Source organism: Perca fluviatilis, chromosome 17 (genome assembly GCF_010015445.1).
Source record: "Perca fluviatilis chromosome 17, GENO_Pfluv_1.0, whole genome shotgun sequence".
Lineage (NCBI taxonomy): Eukaryota > Metazoa > Chordata > Actinopteri > Perciformes > Percidae > Perca > Perca fluviatilis.
Window position 1 is genome coordinate 9,416,701 of NC_053128.1, and position 26,755 is coordinate 9,443,455.

The window sequence follows — 26,755 nt, forward strand, 5'->3', positions numbered from 1 at the left end:
GTCAGCCTGCAGCATCCTGCCTGCCGTGGTTGTCCCCCCTCGGGACACAATCTGAATCTCCTTATCAACACCTGCCGCGTTGGCTAAATCAGATCACACAAACATGTCCCCCTCATGTGACGTGTCAGTCTATCCCTATTCGCTCACTCCTCCAGAAGACCCGGCGTAACAATACATTTTAACCAGATAAAGAATTTTAGTCATCGGATCGACGTCTGGATCTTAAATTGTCAGAGCAAACATTAGTGGCAGCTCTCCGCCAACGAGTCACAGTGGCAGAGAAATCCTGTTTTTAACTTTAAACTTCTTTATTGCGTGTTTTTGTCCGGTTTCAATCACCAGGTCCATTTCTTTTTTGAAGATGAAGAGACCTCTGCGTATAATTTGACTGCCTATAAAAACCTCGAAGATGGATGGATGGATGGATATAAACTTCCTGAATGATGAACACTGAAGGAGTCCTAGCCAGCAGAAACTGACTGCAATGACTGCATTGCTCTGTCTTTTGTTTTTGTTTTGATTGACAGACTCCTAGCACCAGAAAAGTACGTATTGTACGTAAGGTTTGATATGAGACCTTAAAGTATGCCTCAGAACAATTATTTTTCCAGTCATGTAATATGAGAACGATACATTCTTCAAGAGGGTATGTGATGTAAATAATTTATATATTTTTTTTGCATATATGACTACTTTCCAACAATGTTTCAAATACTATATTTGCAGTTTGCTTGTTGTGGATAAATGTCTATGTCTATTATTATCGACTTATATATACAGACTTATACGGACTCTTCCATTGGCCATGTTTCAGAACAGCCAACACACATTTTGATACTCAAATAGGGGCTGCATCTAACAATTATTTCCATTATGAAATAATCTGTTGATTTTCTTTTCCTCGAATAATCTATTAGTTGTTTGGTTTATAAAATGAAAGAAAATTGTAAAAAATAATGTTAATCAGTGTTTCCTAAAGCCCAACATGATATCCTCAAAAGTCTTGTTTTGTCCACAACTCAGATATTCAATTTACTGTCATAAAGGAGTTAATAAACTAGAAAATATTTAAGAAGCTGAGATCAGAGAATGTTAACTTTTTTCATGAAAAATGACTCTAACCGATTATTCCATTTCCGATGAGTCGATTAGTCTTTGCAGCTCTAACTCAAATAGTTGTTTAGTCACAACACATACAGTACACATATGCACATCATGTAATGCTTCCAGTTAACATTTTGATGTTTGCCTACTCCAGTGAAAGGAGTTTGCGGTACCATTGGGGCCACTTAATACGGACTCTGTACATAACTAGAGTTTATGGTTGAACCCCTCATGTATCATAAGTCATTTCTTACTCTGTAAATTTCCTGACACTGTGCATTTCAAATTGATGAAACTGGATGGATTCTACAGCCGGCCTTTGTGTATGAAATGGATTCCCTGGACTCTCATTAGAGCGCATTGTTTTTTTTCGCAGCATCATCTGAAAGCAGTTTACCTGCTGATGTCATTTCCCATTATGCTCTGGTATATATTCCATTGTTTTTCACAGCGCTGTTTGTTCTCTTTGAAAGCAGGGCTGAGTTTCATCAGCCCAGTGTCACAATCAGCACTTTCCTCCAGGGACAGCGCATTAGGACCGCTGTACTATGGCTGCTTAGCCGATTACCACTGTTTCTTATTCACAGGATGGAGCAGCCTGCTTGCCCCACTGCCGCACCTCCCCATGGCCTCCATTACCCTGCATCTTTCTTTTTCTCCTTAAGTGTCATGTTGCCCTAACTCCCTGCACCCCTGCTTCTCATTGCTTTGAAAAACACTGCTCATTTTGCTTTCTTCCTCCATTTCCCCTAAATGCAGTTACATTTCTCACAACAGCATGCACCATGATAAGCTTTGTTTGGAACTATAAATCAAAGTGATGCTCTGTAGCTGCTTGGCAAAGTGTCTAAGAGAGAAGCCAATGTGCTTGAATCAAACTCGGGATGCACCGATATGAAAATGTTGGCCGATACCAATAACCGATATTATTATTATTATTATTGCTGGTATGGCACGTAACCAATTTTTACCAACGTCGATATGATCTGGCTGTCGATTTCAACCTTTTAACAGTTGTAGTTTCTATGAAAATTATGTTGTACTGAAAAACGTGTAAACACTGAATGTGAAAAAGTAATGTCTTTATTTGAAAAACATTTGAAAAAGCCCATGGATCCTAGATTTACCACATTGCTAGGGCCACCATGAAAAACACAAGTAACTAAGAGCGTTAGTTTAAGGCTGCTTTTATAACTTTATAATAATTAATGAAAGTCCAGTTTAACTCACATCTGTAAAAAAGTCTGGCTCATAAATCAATAACTATGGATCATAAAACCAAATATCCTGACAAGATTTTGTGATTAATCAGGGTTTTCTGTGGGTTGGTGAGGGACACCTCACTAAAGCAAAACTTGAAAGAGCAGGTTGTCACTGAAATGAGAATAGCTGGTCCACCTTAAAGCCAGCCCACCTTAAAGGGATACGCCACAGTTTGTTGAAACAGGGCTTATCACGGTCTCCCCTAGCTGTAGATAGGTGGGCCAACGCAGTTTTTGTGCATACATTGTTTTAGTCCGCTGCAACACCGGCAGCGCCGCCGCTAGTTAGCTTAGCGTAGTGAATGGAATCCTATGTTGCCGGTTAGCATGTTGTGAGTAAAAGTGAGCCAACAAGAGACAAAAAAAACAACCTAATTACTTGTACTGAGACAAAAAATGCGTTGGCCCACCTATCTACAGCCAGGGTAGACCGTGATAAGCACTATTTCAACAAACTGTGGCGTATTCCTTTAGTGAGTCTGAGCTAAAGTTGTCGCTAGCTCTGTGCCGGCTAATCCCCCCTTCACTTTGTTTAACCAGCAGCAATCAAGCAAGACACAGGATCTTAGCTTGGGTCTTGAGGAGTTGTAGCATTTATTAACCGACAGAAACTGCACAGACTGCACTGCTACATTCACAGCTATAACGTTACTACTACTGCTCTCCACCATACACTGGCTATCGCACAAACAATGTTGGTGAACTTCTGGATTGCGGTTCTTTATATGAGTAATCAAATTGGTGGTGATGAAGGATTTGACCCTGCGTCCTCCTTGCATTATTTCAACCTTGCAAGTATTGCATTCTGCAATTCACGTCTCATTTCATTGCTTCGTCTTCAGCATGTAAATCCTGTACTGCGTCACTCAAACTCTGCGTGGCCAAAACAACGCACAACAGCAGCTAGACGGAAATAATCATTGATTGTTCACGTCGGCCCAGTTTTGCTCATCGGACCGATGTGTAACAAAATGACTAGCATCGGCCAATAGCGATATGATTGCCAGTATATCGTGCGTCCCTAGATCAAACAGTCACCTAATTAAAAAAAGAATTAACAAAAGTAACGAGTTAAAAACCTGTTTGAGATTGTGGATGCTGCAGTGCAAGTTGTAAAGGTTCTTGCTGTGATATCATCATCATCATCATCATCCCAAAAAAATGTCCAAGTTCCATAACATTAGTCCACAGTATGTACTACATACTACAAGTTATATGGGTCGTATACAATAAATCTGTATACTGTTTTGTGCTAACAGAGAAATCAAGTGTTGATCAAAGTCTAATTGTGACTTTGGAACGATATCACCAACTAAACTATTAAAGTATTTAATTTAAAGGTTTCCCTTTTGTCTGATCCTCCTCCTGGCATCCTTTCGGTGTGATCCTGATTGCATTTTGTTTCCCAGGCCCCCCTGGTGATATCTGACAGCTCAGACGGATGTGAAACATGTCATGGGCTGGTGATGTGCATTGTTCAAATCAAGGAGAAAGCCTCTGACATCAACACTGTCAAAAGTTTGACACAATAATACAATCAAGAAGACAGGCAATTTACCTTCATGCCGTTTGTGGTTCGGTGCCTTTTTTCGTATGAAAGTACTTCTCTCTCTTTTAGTAAGGGCTGGCCTGGCCAATATATCTATATTACATCGACATCGATATATATGAGGCTAGATATCGTCTTAAAATTGGTTGTTCGTGATATGACACAAGTGTTGTCGTTTTTATGGTTTTAAAGGCTGCATTAAATTGATGTAATTTTCTGAACAGACTCTTTTAGCTGTTTTCTTTTTTGCCTTTACCCATTTAGTCATTATAGCCACATTATTGATGATTATTTATCTAAAATGTCATTGTATACATTTTTTGTGAAAGCACCAAAAGTTAACCATACAATATCGCGGCAATATTGACATCGATGTATTTGGTCAAAACTATCGTGCATTAGATTATCTCCATATTGCCAGCTTTACTTGTAGTTGTACACTCTCTCTCTCTCTCTTTTTTTTTTTTTTTTTTTTTTTTTTTTTTTTTTTTTTTTTTTTGTGTGTGGGGTGTGTGTGTGTGTGTGTGTGTGTGTGTGTGTGTGTGTGTGTGTGTGTGTGTGTGTGTGTGTGTGTGTGTGTGTGTGTGTGTGTGTGTGTGTGTGTGTGTGTGTGTGTGTGTGTGTGTGTGTGTGTGTGTGTGTGTGTGTGAGTAAAGGCTACTAGCAGTGTACCTGCTCATGTGTTGCTGAACTTATCGGTTAGAAACTTTTATCTCCACCTCTGCATTGATGCTGCCATAAGGAGGGGAGGAGGTGGAAGATAGAGGGAGTAATGACAGACATTTTGGTCCAGCGATCTTCAGTGCTGACAGGGTTTTCTTGCCTCAGAATTGAAGTTATTATCTCTCAGCACAAATCAGGATTGTGAAATTGATTTAGCCGGATCGTTGTGCTCAAGGAGACGGGCATCCTCTGCATTCTGCAGCACTCTGACGAGTAATAATTCCAGTTGTTGCTTGCAGCATATGTTGTAGGAGCATTTAACAGTTCCTTGCAAGTATTGTCGGAACAAGACAGATAAGATGAGATTAATGTAAGGGTTAGCGATATTTGAGGTTCACTGAAGAAGAGAACGGAGGGGCTTTGGCTACAGAACACAGAGCTACTTTGTGAAGTCCTTTTCACCAAGCTCACACACTTCTGGAGGTATCATGGTCTGGCCTTTGAGTTTTTATTGAGGACATTAAAGAAGTAATACTTAAAAACAATAAAAGTAATAAAACTGAAGAAGTTAGAGGCGACCAAAGAGGTTGAAGAATGAAGAATCGGATAACGGTGCTGTGTTACAATAATGCTGCTGAATCAGCATTTGCTCAATAATAGTGACGAGGTGATGCATCGTAATATCGATTTGAATCGTTGAAAGGATTATCGTAATTGAATCGTGAGACCAGTGAAGATTCACACCCCAACTGCCTACCACAGCTTTAACAGGAGGAGGAAGAGGCCCAATATTGTATATTTAGGGTGTGAAGCAGAAAAACAAATGGTTGAACAATGAATCCACAACAGCAAGGCAGCATTATTTATATAGCACATTTCAGAAAAAATGAAAAAGCAGTTTAAAACAATAAAAAACAGCTAGAATAGAATAAGACAGGTATAAAATACAAGAATATAAGTGCAGTGTAAGAAATGAACAATTACTTTGAAAAAGGCAGCATAAAAACAAGTCTTCGGCCCTGATTAAAAGAACTGAGAGCGGACTGGAGTTTTTTTTTTTTGTTTAGTTCTGACTCTGGGGACACAAAGCAGACCTGTCCCAGGTGACCTGAGAGGTCTGGATGGTTCATTATCTAGCAGCAGATCAGAAATAAACCATTCGGTGCTTTATGAACCACCAATAGTATTTCAAAATCAATTCTTTGAGAGACAGGAAGCCAGTGTACTGGAGTGATGTGATCCACTTTCCTGGTCAGTACCTGACATTGGAGGAATGATTGATTGTATTTGTCTATGGTATTTAACGCACATGAACGATGGCAATATATATGAAACCTTTTCATGCTGGGACTTTTCTGAGTGCTGGAGTAATATCAGTGTTTGTGATCATTTCTAGTCTGAAATGAAAGCTGAGGTCCTCTTTGTGTTTGTGGTGCACAGGGAGTGTTTGATTAGGTCTTCAACCCCGTTCAGTCTGATTTCTCCAGACCACCGGGCACATGGGAATACATTGATCTGCAGAGGGATTGCACATACAAGAAGCTATCAGAAGGCAATGAGGCACAGCCAACAGCAATTTTCAGTAGGAATGTGTTAGAAATGTGTTTGTGTGTGTCTGTGGAAGGGTGTTTGGTCATTTGGTTTTTTTGCAGTCAGAAGCTTTGCAAAAAAGTGGTTGCTTCTCTGTAATCTTTAATTCCCATCCCAAATATAGTGATGTGTCGTACTTTATATGCACTGCCACAACCTCACACAGCGTTTGTACCATACCATTTTATGTGGGCAGATTCTACGGCCTTCTACAGGGCTGGACTGGGACAAAAAAAATCAGCCCTGGCATTTTTGGCCCAGGCGGCCCACACCCACCGTGATTGGTCAGACACATTCTCTGCAGACAGTCCTCTTAAAATATGCGTGCATTCTATGATATTAGTTGCTTGTGTTCTGCGTTCATGTGATAGTTTTGGATCCTTCAGGAGGGGTCTCAAGATTTATCTGTTGATCTTACACTTAAATAATTCATTCATTCTTAGAGTTATGGTCTGTAGATTTATGGTATTTGTTTATTTTTGTATTATTGATATTTGATATTTTATTGCCATCATTGTTGTTATTACTATTTTGCTTAATATTGGCTTAGCAACTTTTTAAAACGGTTTACTGTTAATTTTAACTATTGTAAGATTTTGTCGCTTTGGACAAAAGTGTCTGCTAAATACAATAACCATAACCCTTCCCTAAAGCTACAATAAAGCTGAGAGTAGTATATGCCCTGGAAAAGAGCCCCAATACAAGAGAAGCAGTGTAATCGCTCACTTTTGATTGACAACCTGGAGGCCATAGAGTACACAATGTCTATACTCAAGTGCAAGGAATTGCCAAAGACGAAGAGTTTAAAGTATAATTTCAAATGATTTAATAACATTTAAGTATACAAGTATGTATTGTCAGTAAAGTCAGTCAAAATGTTGCCTTGGCCCACACCAATGAACAAGAAAGATTTACTCTAACAAGGTAACCTTTTAAAAGAGTGAGAAACACAGAGAAGTGTCAGCTAAGTTAAGCTATAATTATTTTTACATTGTATACATGAGCCTAGTAGAACAGGCTGCATAGATCACACAGACTTTTCAGCTACCCAACAGGCCAACCGCTAGCATTTTCAATGTGAACTTAAGCAGTTAGGTTACCTGACAGCCACTAACTTTAACTACTTGTTGTCGTTATGACGTGAGGCGCACATAACGCATTCACGCATTCCATCTTTTCCTCATTCGCTCCCATGGCCCTGTCGGGGTCACTCTCCTCCTCCTCGGCTTCTTCCCTGTCATGATGTCGTTTCTGCTTCTCTGCTATAGCCAGCCACCTCTCCTCCTTCCTCTACTTCCGGTAATGCCAATGTTGAAGCAGCTAAGTACTACAGCCCCGAATATGTCAAAAATTTTGGCACATTTTGAGGCATCCGCCTGTAGATTCTTAATCTTTTTCTCCCGTAATTTCTCTGCACCTCCCTTGCGCTTTAGTGGTCGTTTGTCCATTTTAACATGGATGCTAAACTTCCAGCGTAAGCATAACTATTACAGCTTGTGTCTCAGGGCCCGGAGTGGGGAAGGGGGTTCCTGGATTTGATTGGTTCAGGCCAGTGCCAAAAAAATTAACCAATGGGCTGCTGTCAGTTCTTTATGGGCCGGTGCAGCCCCAAAAAAAAAAAAAAGCCCTATAAATTATATCGCCGATTTGGCCAAAAAGTGCGTTGGCCCACTTGGAAAATGCTCGGTATGCCAGATGGCCAGTCCAGCCCTGGCCTTACAAAATCCCATTCAATTGATTGAAGTTTGGACTCGCACTCATGTTCTGAGAAATACAAATGTTTGGGTAACACTTTATAATAACCATCAAATAAATGGTGAATTGATAGTTAATTCACCTTTAGTTAAAAGTTATTTTACTGTTAAAAAACATTGACATTATGACTTATTAGACTTACTTATTATGAATTATAAATGTATGTTATTTTATCATAAGTTTAGTGCAATATAAAATAATAAGTCTGACTTGTGTATATAACCTACATTGGCCTGTAGTCACTCTCTCCTCTCCTCTCCTCTCCTCAGGTACTGAAAGGCAGTAAAAAACTTTGCCTCTCTGTGCGTTCAGTCGGGCGGATTCCCGGCGGCTACGTCACCAACCATGTTTACACCTGGGTTGACCCTCAGGGTCGGAGTGTGTCCCCCCCTCCCGACCTGACTGAGCACCGGAGCGCCACCCTGAGGAGAACCGACAGCCAGCGACGCAGCAACATGCAGCTACTGCAGGAGGGAGACGAGAAGAAGGTGAGGCTTTACACGAGAAACGAAAGACCAGAGCTCTGGAATAATGAAGCTGTTTCCATTGGCTACCTTTTTCTGTTTTACACAAATATCTCAGTTGTACTTTCAAAAGAAGTACTATCAGAGGGGGGGGGGGAAGTAAAATATTCATGTTCTGAATAACATGTCCCAGGAACTCTATGATGATAAATCATTTTTATTGCAGTTTTATAGGTTGCCATGGCAATAATTTGTTCCAAACATGCATCCTTTTAACAGTTTCTGTTTGTACTATGAGTACATTATTTGCATGAATCATTTCTTTAATTTCTTTGAAAGTCAGTGATATAAAAAATATGAAATCAAATATTCATGATGAATGTAAAAAGGCAAGCTAAATTACGTTGATCTAAAGGAAGCAAATATATCTGTGTTTGATCCAAAAATCATAAACCCCATAAACCTATGTTAAAAATCATACCATCCTCTAAAGCAGTGAACGTCAACTGGCGGCCCGTGGGCCACATCCGGCCCGCCAAAGCTTTTTTAGTCTGGCCCGCAGAATAATCATGAATTCACAAAATGTAAAGCGGAAAAAATGCGTTCTGTTATTTACCATTTCAAGCATTTAGAGCAAAAACCAAGCCCCCTGTATTTACATCTCTATTCAAATGCCGGGATTCTGTACAGCGATGCCCGAGCTCCACACACACCGCTGAGCCGAGATGCGTGTGCGTTAAAACACGCAGCACCTCACTGGGAAGGATACAGAGAGAGTTACCAACGGCCGCTGGGGCAGATGAACTCACGCTGGTCTCTTTTCTATAAATAGGCTACAATTAAACCTTTGTGAGTAGAAAGTCAATACTTATCAATGCACTCACCTGTGTAGACCGGCATAAACATGTAGAAAGTGATATATCAATCTGCTCTGTCTGCTCAGTCCACTTTTGTCCACCACGCTGTTTTACGCAAATACAGCTCAACTCTGCAAAAAGCGAATTTTTGCAAACAAGCTAAAACAAAAGCTGTCGGTTTGTAGTCTAACTGTTTATCTTAGTTTGCCGGGAATCTGGAAATTTGGACAAAGTCTTGTAAACCTCACTGCTGGCTGAAGAAACCAAACTCTCCGCTGGAGCCGTAAATCTATGGAGGTATTATAAGTGGCTACTTAATATGCACGTGAATGACGCGATCGTTATGTTTCGAGTTCTTCATTCTTGATGATGATGATGATGCTGGTTGTATTATTTTGCAGCAGCATCTTTCATTGCAAATGAGGAATACATGACGAGTGCATAGCCTGCTTATCAGTCATTCATCATTAAAGCTGGGCTTTTGGCTTTTCCACATCAACTTTTCGCTTCAGCCTCTTTGACAGTGACATGTTTACGTGACAACAGCCATTTCCTTCTGCAAGCATTTTCCATCAATCAGGACGCTGCATACTACAATAACGTTTCCATAATCACAGACTTTAACCATCACTCCTCAGTGAACTACCTCCTAGTCTGAGATCATTTTCTAGTTAAAGAGCCAGTTATCATTATGGAGTTTCCATGTTTTTTAGGAGTTTCCTCACAGTAATACATGTAAAAAAAAAATATTGCATTAATTCAGTAAGAAAGTGAAAATTTCGAACAAGAATAGGCGTATTAGGTATAAATTCATTTTATTTCAAAGTCCCGGCCCCCAGTGTCTGCTTAGAAAAATTCTGTCCCTTGAAAAAAATGTAGTTGATGATCCCTGCTCCAAAGGCATGAAGTTCTGCTTCTGTACCAGACGTCATGCTGTGAACGGACCTTCAGACTGAAACGAGGATAATAACCTCTCTGTTTACATTCAGCCGAGTTATGAACCGTTTCTTTCACTCTGCTAATGAAGGCCTGTTTGCTGTGCGTCTCTGTCTTTGGACCCTAAACTCATCTCTACTGGGTGGCACGGTTCACAAAACCCACGGTTTGGTTTGTATCACGGTTTTAGGGTCACGGTTTTCGGTTCTGTACGGTTCTTGTTATTTTTTCTTTTAATCTTTAAAACTCCAGAAATATACTTCAGCATATGATATACACTCACCTAAAAGATTATTAGGAACACCCTACTACCATGTTTAACCCCCTTTTGCCTTCAGAACTGACCTAATTCTTCTGGCATTGATTCAACAAGGTGCTGGAAGCATTCTTTAGTAATGTTGGCCCATATTGAGAGGAGAGCATGTTGCAGTTGGAGATTTGTGGGATGCACATCCAGGGTACGAAGCTCCCGTTCCACCACATCCCAAAGATGTTCTATTGGGGTGAGATCTGGTGACTATGGGGGCCATTTTAGTACAGTGATCTCATTGTCATGTTAAAAAAACCATTTTGAAATGATTTGAGCTTTGTGACATGGTGCATTATCCTGCTGGGAGTAGCCATCAGAGGATGGGTCCATGGTGGTCATAAAAAGATGGACATGGTCAGAAACAATGCTCAGGTAGGCTGTGGCATTTAAATGATGCCCAATTGGTACTAAGGGGCCTAAAGTGTGCCAAGAAAACATTCCCCACACCATTACACCACCAGCAGCAGCCTGCCCAGTGGTAACAAGGCATGACGGATCCATGTTCTCATTCTGTTTACGCCAAATTCTGACTCTACCATCTGAATGTCTCAACAGAAATCGAGACTCATCAGACCAGGCAACATTCAACTGTCCAATTTTGGTGAGCTCGTGCAAATTGTAGCCTCATTTTCCTATTTTTAGTGGAGATGAGTGGCACCCGGGGGGGTCTTCCGCCTCAAGGTTGTGCGCGTTGTGGCTTCACAAATGCTTTGCTGCATACCTCGGTTGTAACGAGTGGTTATTTGAGTCAAAGTTGATCTTCTATCAGCTTGAATCACTCAGCCCATTCTCCTCTGACCTCTAGCATCAACAAGGCATTTTTGCCCCCCAGGACTGCAGCATACTGGATGTTTTTCCTTTTTCAGACCATTCTTTGTAAACCCTAGAAATGGTTGTGCATGAAAATCCCTGAGCAGATTGTGAAATACTCAGACCAGCCCGTCTGGCACCAATAACCACGCCACGCTCAAAGTGGCTTTGATCACCTTTCTTTCCCATTCTGACATTCAGTTTGGAGTTCAGGAGATTGTCTAGACATGGACCACACCCCTAAATGCATTGAAGCAGCTGCCATGTGATTGGTTGATTAGATAATTGCATTAACGAGAAATCTTACAGGTGTTCCTAATAATCTTTAAGGTGAGTGTATATCTTAATTATCCACAATGTAAGATACAGTATTAAATAATTATATAGTTATATCATGTAATCATGCACAAACTGAATTTGACTTGACTTTAAGCACATTATTGGGACCATCTCTGAGGAAAGCTAGGTGAGATTTTGATACAGCAAAAAAAGTAGAATGTGTATTGCCATCTACAGGAACTTATGTGCCTCTTTAGCACATGAAGATTGAAATATTACAGAATATCAATTGAAATAACTTGCATTTATCAAACTGCCAACTTCAGTGTAGTTCTTACAAAAATTGTATCCTTTAAAAGAGAGGAACTCTTAAAGCTCCATCTTTTGAATAAGTCAGAATACGTTAAACATAAAAAAAAGTTGACATTGTTAGTTAATTTCCTATCCTTGCCTTGGCTGGGACACACATTCATACGGTTTAATAAAGTACTTATTGGACTTTAACTTATCATTGCACTTACAATAACGACAAAGCTGTCCTCAATTTACATCCTCCTGTACGTCTCATCTCCGGTTTTTCCTGTCTCCACCGTGTGCGTTTGTGTGTGTGTGCGCGCGTCAGTCGCAGGGGGGAACTGAGCAGCCCCGCCCGCTACAGAGAGCTGACAGGATTGCCTTTAGAGTGAAACAACCTTTAACAGCGTACATTGATGTTAAAATGTATACAGGTTGGCAGGACGGTCTGAAAGGTTTTGCACGGTCTTTTGCTGTACGTTTTGTCTTTTGCTCTTCTTTTGCACTAAAGGGAAACACATGGTCTAAGGTCACATACGGGCACCTGACAGGCACGAGGCTACGTTGCGCATGCGTCAAACCGTGCGCCGCACGCACGCTCCGAACCGAGACAAGTGGACCGAACGGTTCGGATGTTTTTTCATGAACCGTACCACCCCTACTAAACTCGTAATCTCTTCATGTGACTCCTCGCACTCATCAAATTGTCTCAATGTATTTGAGACAGTCCTGTTAAAATATGCGTGCATTTTATGATATGAGTTGCTTGTGTTCTGCGTTCATGTGATAGTTTTGGATCCTTCAAGAGGGGTCTCAAGACTTATCTGTTGATCTTATAATTCTTAGTTATGATTTGTATATTTATTTATGGTATTTTTTTTAATTGTTGATATTTGAAATTGTATTGCCATTATTGTGATTATTATTATTTTGCTTAATATTGGCTTAGCAACTTTTAAAAACAGTTTACTGTTAATTTTAACTATTGTAAGATTTTGTCGCTTTGGACAAAAGTGTCTGCTAAATATAATAACCATAACCATAACCCTTCCCTAAAGCTACAATAAAGCTGAGAGTAGTATATGCCCTGGAAAAGAGCCACAATACAAGAGAAGCTAATTTAGCCATTCAAGGAACACAGATGATTTAACAGATCACACAGACTTTTCAGCTACCCAACAGGCTAACCACTAGCATTTTCAGTGTAAGCTTAAAAAGTTAGTTTTCCTGACAGCCACTAACTTTAATGTTACAGCTAGGCCTGTCACGATAACAAATTTTGCTGGACGATAAATTGTCCCAGAAATTATTGCGATAATCGATAATATTGTCGTTGAGAGACCATTTTCATTGAATATAATGATAATTGCATAATAATGCAGGTACACCTTTTCAAAGATCAATAAACTTTTATTTCTAAAGAATATTTAACACTGGAACTGGAAGACGTTTTAAATATCCACAATATGTCTTTGATCTCTTTAGTATGTCGTCTTTCACGCTGTGGTTTGCTGTTTGTGACACGTATGTTCTCCCAGGTAATTCATAGCCTGCTGGCTGTCAAACGTTCACAAACACTTGAGCATTCCTCAAGTGTTTGTGCGATAGACTACAGACTCTGTATTGCATTTAACAATTATTTAACAATAAATATTACATTTAAATAATATATAATTAATTAATTAAATCTATCTATATGGCTATCTGCCACATGGCGAGTAAATGTTTGTAGCAAAATAGTTTCAGTCTTCATTTTGGCGAAGGTGCGGCTTCTGCTCCTCTGCAGGTCGGAGCTTCGTGGGAGCGGGCCGACACACACACAAACACACAAACACACACACACACACACACACACACACACACACAGCCTCCCTCCCTTCCTGAGAGTCCCTGTTAATGTGCCTACTCCTTACCATGTCGTCAACTACTCTCTCTTCCATCTTTTCCTCACTCGCTCCCATGGCTCTGTTGTGGTAACTCGTGTGTCAGGGCCGGGAGTGGGGAAGGGCGTTCCTGGATTTGATTGGGTCAGGCCAGCGGCAATAAAGACAATTAACCAATGGGCCGCTGTCAGTTCTTTATGGGCCGGTGCGGCGAAAAAAAAACCTGTAAATCGGGAGTCTCAAACTCAACTTACCTGGGGGCCGCTGGAGGTAGAGTTTGGGTCAGGCTTGAGTGAGGAAACCGTTGAAACCCTCAGTATGGCTTGAAGATGTTCATCAGTAAGTATGGACCTGTACTTTGACTTATTGAACTTCATGGTGCAGAAGAGCTTTTCACATAGATATGTGCTCCCAAAAAGGCACATGGTCCGCTTGAACATCCTGGAGAGCTCAGGGAAGGTGGGTGGCAATTCTCTCAAAAATTGTCCAAATTTGTCTGCATTTCCACTCACCTCCCTGAACTTGGCTTTGAGTTGAGAATTGCACTGCAGGTCACTGAGCTCCATTTGAAGTACAGGTGGAGCATCTTGCACATCGAAGGAGAAGGGAAAGAAAAGAAAGAATTTCGAAAAGTGTCTGTGTGTGTCTTGAAGTCAGCAAACCTGCCATCAAATTCCTCCTGTAACTTCATAATGGCATCAGCATACTTCTCACCACTGAATGGTGTGCCCACATCCATGAGTGCCTTGCATGCTGGGAAATGGCAGAGTTTTGTCTGAGAGAGCTGGGCTTTCCATAACACAAGTTTTGTGGAGAATGCCCTCACATTGTCATAGGCAGCACTGACTAGCTGCCCCTGGCCTTGTAACTTCTTGTTGAGTACATTCTGCTCCTGTGTGATGTCAACAAGAAAAGCGAAGTCCATGAGCCATCACTTAACACAGGAACAGCCATCCCGTCCTCCTCCATGAAGGCTTTCACTTCAGCTCTTAACTCAAAAAATCTCTTCAAGACGTTTCCCCTACTGAGCCAACGTACCTTGGTGAAGTAGAGCACATCCTCATATTCTGACTCTATTTCCTCCAAAAAGGTGTGGAACTGCCAGTGCTTTAAGCCCCTAGATCTGATATGGTTGATGCATTTCACAACAACAGACATCACATTGTCAAACCTCAGGCATTTGCCGCAAAGGGCCTGCTGATGTATCATACAGTGCAGAGCAATGGCCTCCTCCACATTCTCCTCTTCCAGTTTTCTTTAAAAAAGTGCCACCAGTAAATTTTTCCTTCCTGTCATTGATGGCGCTCCGTCGGTTGTTATTCCAGCAAACCACTTCCATGGCAAACCAGCATCCTCAATAGCACCACATAGCTGGCGGTGGTCTGACCATGCATTGGAATCGCAGCAAGCAACTCCTCGATTACTTCAAAATTGTCGTCAACACCACGGACATATACTGCAAGCTGCGCAGTGTCAGTGTTGTCCGTGCTCTCATCAAGAGTGACTGAGTATGCACAAAAACGTTTGACTTTCTCACGCAGTTGATCATATATGTTTTCTGACAGGTCAGAAATGCACTCTGCCACTGTGTTAGCTGAAAGGCTGATGTTGCTAAAATGACCCTTACTTTCCAGACAGACTTTACTTGCAGCTAGTAACATACACTTTTTGATGAACTCGTCTTCCTTGAACCGCTTTCCGGCCTTAGCAATCATCTCACTCACCATGTAGCTAGCTTTGACTGCTGCTTCATTCTCTTTGTTTGCTTTCTTGAATACATGTTGTTGCCTCAATAGACAGTTTTTAAGATTGGCGACCCGGTTCTTTCTCTCATCTCCCTGGTATTTTGATACTCCTCAGCATGTCTAGTTGAGTAATGACATCTGATGTTATATTCCTTGTACACTGCAACTTTCTCTGTGCATATGAGACATGTAGGGGGGGCCCCTGTGCTCAACAAACAAATATTCCGTCTCCCATTTTCCCTGAAATTGCCTGTGCTCGTCGCCAACCTTTCTCTTCACGGCACGTTTTGAGAGAGACTTAACTGGAACTGGGTGATGGCATATGGCATTTTCCATTACTCCGGAACACGTCAACCAAGTGACTAACATTGATACTTCCCCAGGTACTTTGCGGTTGGCTAGACTACCTATGATAGCCCATAAGTGACAAACGCAACAACAAAAAGGTGCATTTTAGAACAACGCGCGGGCTGCACTAACACTAAACTTTGATGTCAAGTAGGGGGCCACAAAATATCATCCCGCGGGCCTCAATTGTCCCCGGGCCGCGAGTTTGAGACCCACGCTGTAAATCATAACGCCAGTTTGGCCCAAAAGTGCGTCGGCCCACCGGGAAAATGCCAGATGGCCAGTCTAGCCCTGGATAACAAATAGGTTATGCATTTGCTTCAGGCTTCAATTATATTTGCAATGCCCATTTGTAATGGCTGTTAAAGAGTTTATGTAGTTTGGATGGTCACTAAGGTTGATTTTACACATACCTCGTTTGGTCTGTTTAAAACAAACCCTGGAGCGTTTGGTCTGACGGTCCGGTTGGTTTGGGCTGGTGTGAAAGCTCATCCCAACTCTGGTGTGGATCAAACAAACAAACTCTGGTCCGTTTGAAAACGCGTTCTCGGTTCGCTTCCAAGTGAACTACAGTTCGGTTCACTTCAGGTGAGAATGCAATCAAAACGAAATACAGGAAGTGAACCAAAAACAATGCATTAATTAGCCTGCAGTTTCAATCTTCCACACAATTTACGGACTTATATATGATTAAACAGATGATGGGCCCTATCTTGCACTCAGCGCAATTGCCTTTGTACACTGACGCATGTATCATTCCTATTTTGCACCAGACGCACAGCGGACTTTAAAATTAGGGAATCAGGGCTCCAGACTGCGACCAAAATTTGAGAGTGTGCGACTGAATTTTACATCCAGTCGCACATGTGCGACCAATAAATTTGCCCCCCTTTTTTACACATTAAACGTGGAAATTTCGGTACCTGAGAGCTCGTAAGCGCAAGCTTATGTCCTCTCTGCTTAGGACAGAGAGCAGAGCTCTGACGCGCGCACACGCACACAAACACACACACTCAGAGGTGCGGACGGAGCAAATTACTCTACAAACTACAGTTTTGTTGAAGTCACAGTTAGTCACAGAAATGCCGACAAAGTGATTGCAAGTGTGGTTACAGTTGTTCAAAACTTAACGCAGACAGCGTTTGCTGCGATATGATATTAACGGTGAGGCGAAAGTGGTCGCGGTGCTGTTGATGTACACTTCCTGGCAGTGACAACTGTGTTTTATCTGCCCTGGGGACTGACTGACAGGCTGAGGCTGTAAGGCAAGGCAGCTTGATTTCTACAGCGCCTTTCAGCAACAAGGCAATTCAAAGTGCTTTACATGAAACCGTAAAGAGCAATTAAAAACTGTCATGATGAAAATAAAAAAGAATAATATACAAATACAAGAATAAAGAATACAAGTTACAGTGAGTAAGAAATAAATAATTAATGAATTCAGTCATTGTAATTGTAAACTGGAGACTAGAGCTGGTATATTTTTTTAATATTTGTACTGTCATGACAGCGATGGTGCTGGCAGTTTACCTTACAATAGACGAATTACAATAAAATGTGAAACTAAATTTGAAACAGCACATTGTAATTTCTATTATCAAAGTGTTTATTAGTAATACAGTGGAAATTAGTAGAAATGTGAATATTTGGTTAGCATGTTGATTTACGGTGTGTGCCCCTAAAATTTTCAGTTGGGGGCCAATGTGCTCCTAGTGAAAAAAAGTTAGTCTGGAGCCCTGGGAATGTATTTGCGCTCCGGGGGGCGGTTCAGCAAAAAGAGGAGGCGTGTTCCGGCGCTAATCTTCCCTGGTGCTATTCTGCAGTTTCAGAAAACAATTCTGCCACTGACCAGGAAAAACCTAAAGTCAGTGGCGCTAGTCTAAAGTCAGTAGAGCGTTATTCAGATGCTATTTTAGGGGCGTATGCTTGGCCATAATGTAGCGTGTGCACCAGGCACGGCGCCAGGATTCCAGTTTTGGATGGGCCAGACCAATTGTGGGTGGGCCTTAAATTAAAAACGTTATCAAATCACTGTTTAACCTAATACAAATGACTGACTAATATGCTGTTATATTATATATAGTATAGGTGCTTACATAATAAAGATTGTGATAGCTTGATGCTCTTTAAATATGTTGTTGCATTGTAAAAAATGTCGGTATCCGCAATCGCTCTTTTTGGTTCTGACCAAAAGAAGAGAGTTTTGGAATCTCCATTACGCACCATATCTGGCTGTGCTATAGCGCATCTCTCCTAACCTAAGGCCTATAGACTGTAAAAGTGGTCAGGAATCTAATATTTCCCCAAAACATAGTTTAGTTCTGCTCGTATAACATGAGGCCGCATATTTCGCAACAAAACGGATCAACAACACAGCCAGACAGTTTCAATCAATACTCGGCCACATAACTTGTTCATTGACAACGTCCTCTGTCATGCCGAGACAAACTGTTACTTCAGTGTGATGATTCATGTTATAAACATGTTTAACAAAAATAAATAAATCACACTAACAAGCCCTAAAGCATCATTGGCCATAACAAGAGAAAACCATGAGGGAAAAACAACTTGACAACAGTAACAAGCTGTTATAGAAATAGAATTGCGCCTGCAGCTCTGTAGCGAGTTATGAGTCGATTATTTTAATGCATATATCTCATATAACGACATAATACAATACAGGCAGAGTAGCCTTCACATACCTTACTGTTATCATCTGGCGGTCCTACGCAATTAAACTCCTTAAAGCAGAAGAAGTGACCGGATACTTTAGCACTGGTTGGAGTTGCGGGCTCATCCACGGAAGACAAATCCACAGGGCTATATCATCCACTAGCGAGTCAGAGACACGGGCACTAGCACCGGCACTGGTCGCGCTAACCGCACTAGCATCCTGGGGTGGCAGAGACAAAGATGTGCTAGGCGTTGTGGATCTCAGCTCTCCTTCATCTCCTGGTTGCAGCGATGACTCTGAGACCACTCGTGCACGTTTAAGGTACCTAAACAACGACTGTTGCAACATTGTCCTTTACTGGAAATGATTTTCACACTCTCAGATCACTTGGAGCTAGCCTAGCATACCGACAAGCTACATCCATCCCGATGCGCCCGAGAGGCCGCAGCAACATCGCCACCCGGTTAAGACGGGCATTTATTACTTTGCCGAATCCCGGACAGCTCCCGCTGGCGTGCGCCAGGCAAATCCGCCGTTATAATAGCAATCCGCCATGGAACAAGTGCGCCTGCTCTTAAAGGGAATGAGAGATGACGCTCTGATTGGTTATTTTCACGTTACGCCCAAACCACACCTAGCTACTTCAGACCAACCCATTTTAGATTTGCGTCGGGCGCAAGACTCATTTATCCCGCCGGTATAATAGCAACAGAGTCCGAGATCCGCCCACAAAGCTAAAGTGTTTTGCAAAGTGTTTTGCGTTTCATACTTGCGTTTCAGATCGTTAAAATAGGGCCCGATAACTTTCAGATCCATAGGCTGTTCTGACCATACATCGCTTGTCGTCTGTGTGACATCATCATCTCTCTCTTCTTTAATCTTGTCTCGCTTGTGTGACAGGTGTTTACAGTGTTTGGTATATTTGACAAAGTGCAGTGTGAAAGCAAACCGAACCAAATGAAACATGCAACAATATAGCAACTTTACCCCCGAATTGCACCGAGTCCTCCGAACTAATGTAGGTCTGAAAGCGGCCAAAATCACATTATCTGATTCCAGTATATGTGACCAGGACGACTTTGATGGAAGTCAGGAAGAGTAAAAGTGAATTATATTAGTAAGACTTAGTAATGGACAAACGATGATGGACACTAAAGAAGAATTGAAAAACTCAAACAATAACCATAATTGGACCTTGAGTCCTACGAACGTCCCCCCTGTCACCACCTTACAGCCTGCGGGGAAGAAACTGTCAGAAATTATTTAAATGATTTAAAAGATTTATTACACTGGAACTTTAAATTTTTCAGCAGCTGAGAGACACACATGAATCTTAACTGCTTCAGCTCCATTAATACACGCTGTAGTTAGTGCCTTGCTGATTAAGTTTGTAAAATATTAATCCAGTCATCATAGTATGACCGTTTTAGCTTCTTCGCTCTTTAAAAAAGAAAGGGATATTCATTTCTGATGTTGAAGTACATTCAAAGATATGTCATCAAGATTTAAAACGGGTATAGTTATGGGTGCCTGGGTAGCTCACCTGGTAGAGGGTGCGCCTATATGCAGAGGCTCTGTCCTAGACGCAGCGGCACTTTTTGTTGCATGTCATTCCCCCTCTCTCTCCCCTTTCAAGTCTTAGCTGTCCTAAAAAATTAAAAATAAACAATAAAGGCCTAAACAAACAGGCATAGTTACTTGTCATGCACACATCGCTAACTTACTCATTATAATATGTGTAATATAATTCTTTGTTTATATGCACTTGTCTGTCCCAAAAAAAGGCTCCATGGTTGCCGCTGCAGATTCCATTGCTTACAAAACAAAGACACCAGACCGCTGGGACTCCTTTTAGAGAGAGAGAGAGAGTGTTGAAGTGATTCCATGAGAACAGCTGATGCCAGAGAACACTGAGCCTCAAGAGCTGCTATGTGCTGCCAATAAAAGGAGGATGAGTCTGGTAATTAAAACCATAACCTGCGTAAATGTCACTGAGAGCACTAAGGCCTCCATATTCTCAATGAGCAAGGTGGCTGGCATACCTCCAATAAGCAGACGGTAGTTATTACAAAAGAAGAGCTGCAGCACCATATGTTTAGAATAAAAAAAGAAAAAGTAAGATTTCCGTGCCAGATGACAAACCTAACACCAGCGGGAAAATAATAGGGATGAAACTGACATTGTTTAATAGAGATATGTGCATATGTGTCATCATATAGTTGCCAAGGTGCAACTGATCTGCTGCTACAGGCAGCTACAGGATCAAACCAAGTTATCAAGGGTCTCATTCAGATGGAGGAAAATGTACAATTTAAGATTTGGTACAGCGAACCCATCGCTGAATCCCTCTTAGACTGGAGTCGACGTAAAAAGCCAAAAGTCTTATCTATTGTTGTTCTCTGTGTGATTTTAATACATTTCTGTGCAATTCAATTTCCACTTAGTTTTTTCTTTTGTCTTTACAGTCCCATAACAATGTGTGTGTATGTGTGTGTGTGTGTGTGTGTGTGTGTGTGTGTGTGTATATATGTATGTATGTATGTACAGTACAGACCAAAAGTTTGGACACACCTTCTCGTTCAATGTGTTTCTTTATTTTCATGACCATTTACATTGTAGATTCTCACTGAAGGCATCACAACTATGAATGAACACATATGGAATTATGTACTTAACAAAAAAATGTGAAAATACTGAAAACATGTCTTATATTTTAGATTCCTCAAAGTAGCCACCCTTTGCTTTTTTTGATAACTCTGCAAACCCTTGGTGTTCTCTCAATGAGCTTCATGAGGTAGTCACCTGAAATGGTTTTCACTTCACAGGTGTGCTTTGTCAGCATTAATTAGTGGAATTTTTTCCCTTATTAATGAAAAACCAAAAGGTGACTACTTTGAAGAATCTAAAATAAGACATGTTTTCAGTTATTTCACACTTTTTTGTTAAGTACATAATTCCATATGTGTTCATTCATAGTTTTGATGCCTTCAGTGAGAATCTACAATGTAAATAGTCATGAAAATAAAAAGGAAACGCATTGAATGAGAAAGTGTGTCCAAACTTTTGGCCTGTAATGTGTGTGTGTGTGTGTGTGTGTGTGTGTGTGTGTGTGTGTGTGTGTGTGTGTGTGTGTGTGTGTGTGTGTGTGTGTGTGTGTGTATGTATGTGTATATATATATATATATATATATGCCTGAAGTATACTGTACATATCCTGATTTCCCAGGTTTTCCTGAAGAAAGAAAGGAAAAAAAGATGTCTATACAAGCATTATTACACAAGGAAACCAGGCAACCCAAAGAATGAAAAAAAAAAAGCTTTTAACGGGGTCCCTTTGCCTTCCAAATGAATATATTTTGAAAATGCTGCGTTGGGTTTATTCAAATAGTCAATATTAAAATTTAGAGGGAGCACAAAGATTTCAAAAGTAGTACTTTATTTAGAAAATGTTGACACCTTGCCGTCAGACAGCCATTTCCAACGGGTAATACAGCTGTTATAAAAAAGTTCGCAGAACATGGGAGTTGCTGGTCTAGCGCTGCCTCCATCAGTTAGTTAGTTTGTGCTATTGTGTGACTTTGGTGAATACAATTTTACAACACCAAAGCTTCTTTTTCAGTATCTTCCGTGTCGGTCCTCCTGCCGGCTTCTCCAAACTGGGGGGGGGGGGTGGGGGCGTGCCAAGCGCCATCTACTGTAGATAATACACTGACTGTGGATAAGTACCTTAAACAACCCCACTTCAAATAATCCAAACCTTATCCCTTTAAGGTTGTGTAGGCATGGCCTGGTAATGTTATGAAGTGTTGTTCATTGCTTCAGTATGTATGTGTGTATGTATGTATGTATGTATGTACAGTGCCTTGCGAAAGTATTCGGCCCCCTTGAACTTTTCGACCTTTTGCCACATTTCAGGCTTCAAACATAAAGATATAAAACTGTAATTTTTTGTGAAGAATCAACAACAAGTGGGACACAATCATGAAGTGGATCAAAATTTATTGGATATTTCAAACCTTTTTAACAAATAAAAAACTGAAAAATTGGGCGTGCAAAATTATTCAGCCCCCTTAAGTTAATACTTTGTAGCGCCACCTTTTGCTGCGATTACAGCTGTAAGTCGCTTGGGGGTATGTCTCTATAGTTTTGCACATCGGAGACTGACATTTTTGCCCATTCCTCCTTGCAAAACAGCTCGAGCTCAGTGAGGTTGGATGGAGAGCGTTTGTGAACAGCAGTTTTCAGTTCTTTCCACAGATTCTCGATTGGATTCAGGTCTGGACTTTGACTTGGCCAACACCTGGATATGTTTATTTGTGAACCATTCCATTGTAGATTTTGCTTTACGTTTTGGATCACTGTCTTGTTGGAAGACAAATCTCAGTCCCAGTCTCAGGTCTTTTGCAGATTCCATCAGGTTTTCTTCCAGAATGGTCCTGTATTTGGCTCCATCCATCTTCCCATCAATTTTAACCATCTTCCCTGTCCCTGCTGAAGAAAAGCAGGCCCAAACCATGATGCTGCCACCACCATGTTTAGTGGGGATGGTGTGTTCAAGGTGATGAGCTGTGTTGCTTTTACGCCAAACATAACGTTTTGCATTGTTGCCAAAAAGTTCGATTTTGGTTTCATCTGACCAGAGCACCTTCTTCCACATGTTTGGTGTGTCTCCCAGGTGGCTTGTGGCAAACTTTCAACGACACTTTTTATGCATATCTTTAAGAAATGGCTTTCTTCTTGCCACTCTTCCATAAAGGCCAGATTTGTGCAGTATACGACTGATTGTTGTCCTATGGACAGAGTCTACCACCTCAGCTGTAGGTCTCTGCAGTTCATCCAGAGTGATCATGGGCCTCTTGGCTGCATCTCTGATCAGTCTTCTCCTTGTATGAGCTGAAAGTTTAGAGGGACGGCCGGGTCTTGCGTAGATTTGCAGTGGTCTGATACTCCTTCCATTTCAATATTATCGCTTGCACAGTGCTCCTTGGGATGTTTAAAGCTTGGGAAATCTTTTTGTATCCAAATCCGGCTTTAAACTTCTCCACAACAGTATATCGGACCTGCCTGGTGTGTTCCTTGGTCTTCATGATGCTCCCTGCGCTTTAAACGGACCTCTGAGACTATCCCAGAGCAGATGCATTTATACGGAGACTTGATTACACACAGGTGGATTCTATTTATTATCATTAGTCATTTAGGTCAACATTGGATCATTCAGAGATCCTCACTGAACTTCTGGAGAGAGTTTGCTGCACTGAAAGTAAAGGGGCTGAATAATTTTGCACGCCCAATTTTTCAGTTTTTTATTTGTTAAAAAAGTTTGAAGTATCCAATAAATTTCGTTTCACTTCATGATTGTGTCCCACTTTTTGTTGATTCTTCACAAAAAATTACAGTTTTATATCTTTATGTTTGAAGCCTGAAATGTGGCAAAAGGTCGAAAAGTTCAAGGGGGCCAAATACTTTCGCAAGGCACTGTATGTATGTATGTATGTATGTATGTATCGGTGCAGTTGAGAGAGGGTAAAAGGTCAAGTTATTTTAAAGTGTTAAAATTCTGATGGAACCTGAAATTAACATTTAGAAAGTTGTGGTTCAGGTGGTCGAGGAATCTTAAGTAAACATTTGGAAATCATCAGCATGTAATGTTGGTGCCGTGAACAAAGATGGCTCTGACATTAGCAGATTACTGAATTAAGTGAGCTAAAGGCTCAAGGGCCAAAGCAAAGTAGAGTTAAGGGACACTCTTAATGAGATGACCCAGAGGCATCAAACAAAGAAGAGCAGATTATACTTCATGGAGTCACTGCCAGTGGGTTAGAATAAAGCACTTTCACAGACAAATGAACCCTTCATCAAACCCTCTAGCCTCCGGAACAGAAAGCCAATAGGCCGATGCCAAAGTCTTTCAAAGGCTTTCATAGATCAAGGCAGGGGACAGCCGCTAGGAGCGTAATATAGTTATATCTGTACAGGCCAAGTGCAGTTCCTCTAGTTCTACCTCCTGCTTGTCGGACTCACTCACCCACTCTGCAACACATTTTACTTTGAGAAGTGAGGTTTGATTAGATGGATCAGCAGCAAAAAGCTTCTTCCTGATCACTGAGTTCTTGTTCAGCTGCACTAGCACTGTCTGCAACACATATGTACAGTGGGGAGAACAAGTACTTGATACACTGCCGATTTTGCAGGTTTTCCCACTTACAAAGCATGTAGAAGTCTGTAATTTTTATCATAGGTACTCTTCAACTGTGAGTGATGGAATCTAAAACAAAAACCCAGAAAATCTCATTGTATGATTTTTAAGTAATTAATTTGCATTTTATTGCATGACATAAGTATTTGATACATCAGAAAAGCAGAACTTAATATTTGGTACAGAAACCTTTGTTTGCAATTACAGAGATTATACGTTTCCTGTAGTTCTTGACCAGGTTTGCACACACTGCAGCAGGGATTTTGGCCCACTCCTCCCTACAGACCTTCTCCAGATCCTTCAGGTTTCGGGGCTGTCGCTGGGCAATACGGACTTTCAGCTCCCTCCAAAGATTTTCTATTGGGTTCAGGTCTGGAGACTGGCTAGGCCACTCCAGGATCTTGAGATGCTTCTTACGGAGTCACTCCTTAGTTGCCCTTGCTGTGTGTTTCGGGTTGTTGTCATGCTGGAAGACCCAGCCACGACCCATCTTCAGTGCTCTTACTGAGGGAAGGAGGTTGTTGGCCAAGATCTCGCCATACATGGCCCGATCCATCCTCCTCTCAATATGGTGCAGTCGTCCTGTCCCCTTTGCAGAAAACCATCCCCAAAGAATGATGTTTCCACCTCCATGCTTCACGGTTGGGATGGTGTTCTTGGGGTTGTACTCATCCTTCTTCTTCCTCCAAACACGGCGAGTGGAATTTAGACCAAAAAGCTCTATTTTTGTCTCATCAGACCACATGACCTTCTCCCATTCCTCCTCTGGATCATCCGGATGGTCGTTGGCAAATTTCCGACGGGCCTGGACATGCGCTGGCTTGAGCAGGGGGACCTTGCGTGCGCTGCAGGATTTTAATCCATAACGGCGTAGCGTGTTACTAATGGTTTTCTTTGAGACTGTGGTCCCAGCTCTCTTCAGGTCATTGACCAGGTCCTGCCGTGTAGTTCTGGGCTGATTCCTCACCTTCCTCATGATCATCGACGCCCCACGAGGTGAGATCTTGCATGGAGCCCCAGACCGAGGGAGATTGACCGTCATCTTGAACTTCTTCCATTTTCAAATAATTGCAGTTGTTGCCTTCTCACCGAGCTGCTTGCCTATTGTCCTGTAGCCCATCCCAGCCTTGTGCAGGTCCACAATTATATGAGACAGCTTTCTGTATCCTTCCCCTAAACCATGATGTTGAACAATCTTTGTTTTCAGGTCATCTGAGAGTTGTTTTGAGGCTCCCATGTTGCCACTCTTCAGAGAAGATGCAAAGAGGAGAAATACTTACAATTGCCCTCCTTAAATACCCTTTCTCATGATTGGATTCCCCTGTGTATGGAGGTCAAGGGTCACTGAGGTTACCAAACCAATTTTGAGTTCTAATAATTAGTGCTAAAGGTATTGAAATCAATAAAATGACAAGGGTGCCTAAATGTATGCACATGCCTAGTTTAGTTTAAATAATTCTTGCACACTTTCCATAAATCATATAAACTTTATTTCACTTCTCAAATATCACTGTGTTTGTCTCCTATATGATATATTTAACAGAAATTTCTTATCCAGACAACCAATGATTTATAAAGGAAAATCATGAAAATTTACAGGGGTGCCCAAACTTTTGCATACCAATGTATATATACTCAGAGAAAGGAAACTGTTTGGATGTACTGTAAATGGTAAAGGCACATTACAGCAGTGTATGTGTGTCCTCTAGAGATGTTCTCCGATACTGCCTAAAACGTTGGTATCGGGAAGTGCTGGAGTTTATGTACCGATCCGATACCACGTAATAAAGCCCTAAAGAAAATCTACGTAAAGTAGTTTATTCATGTTCTTTTTCCTTTATAACTGACTGTCAAACTGGAGAATAAAAGAAAGTTCTGTGGCATTCATTGTTTGTGTTTGTTCATGTTTTACAAAGAGTTTAACCTGAGCCAGACTGACAACAAAGATAGAAATCATATCACATCCATACAGGGATAGTAGTATACAGTTGTTAAAATCTAATAAAATATATGACACACTGGTATTGGATCGGTGC

At 41.2% G+C, this 26,755-nt stretch overlaps 1 protein-coding gene across 4 annotated transcripts in view; it reads left to right on the forward strand.

The window, feature by feature from the left end:
• Positions 1-26,755, forward strand: part of whrna (whirlin a) — a 238,382-nt gene that overhangs the window by 102,755 nt on the left and 108,872 nt on the right. For all 4 annotated transcript variants that reach the window (XM_039779822.1, XM_039779825.1, XM_039779824.1 and 1 more), the window contains exon 2: positions 8,193-8,411. In XM_039779822.1, coding sequence (XP_039635756.1) covers positions 8,193-8,411 — 219 coding nt within the window. The remainder of the gene's footprint in view (positions 1-8,192; positions 8,412-26,755) is intronic.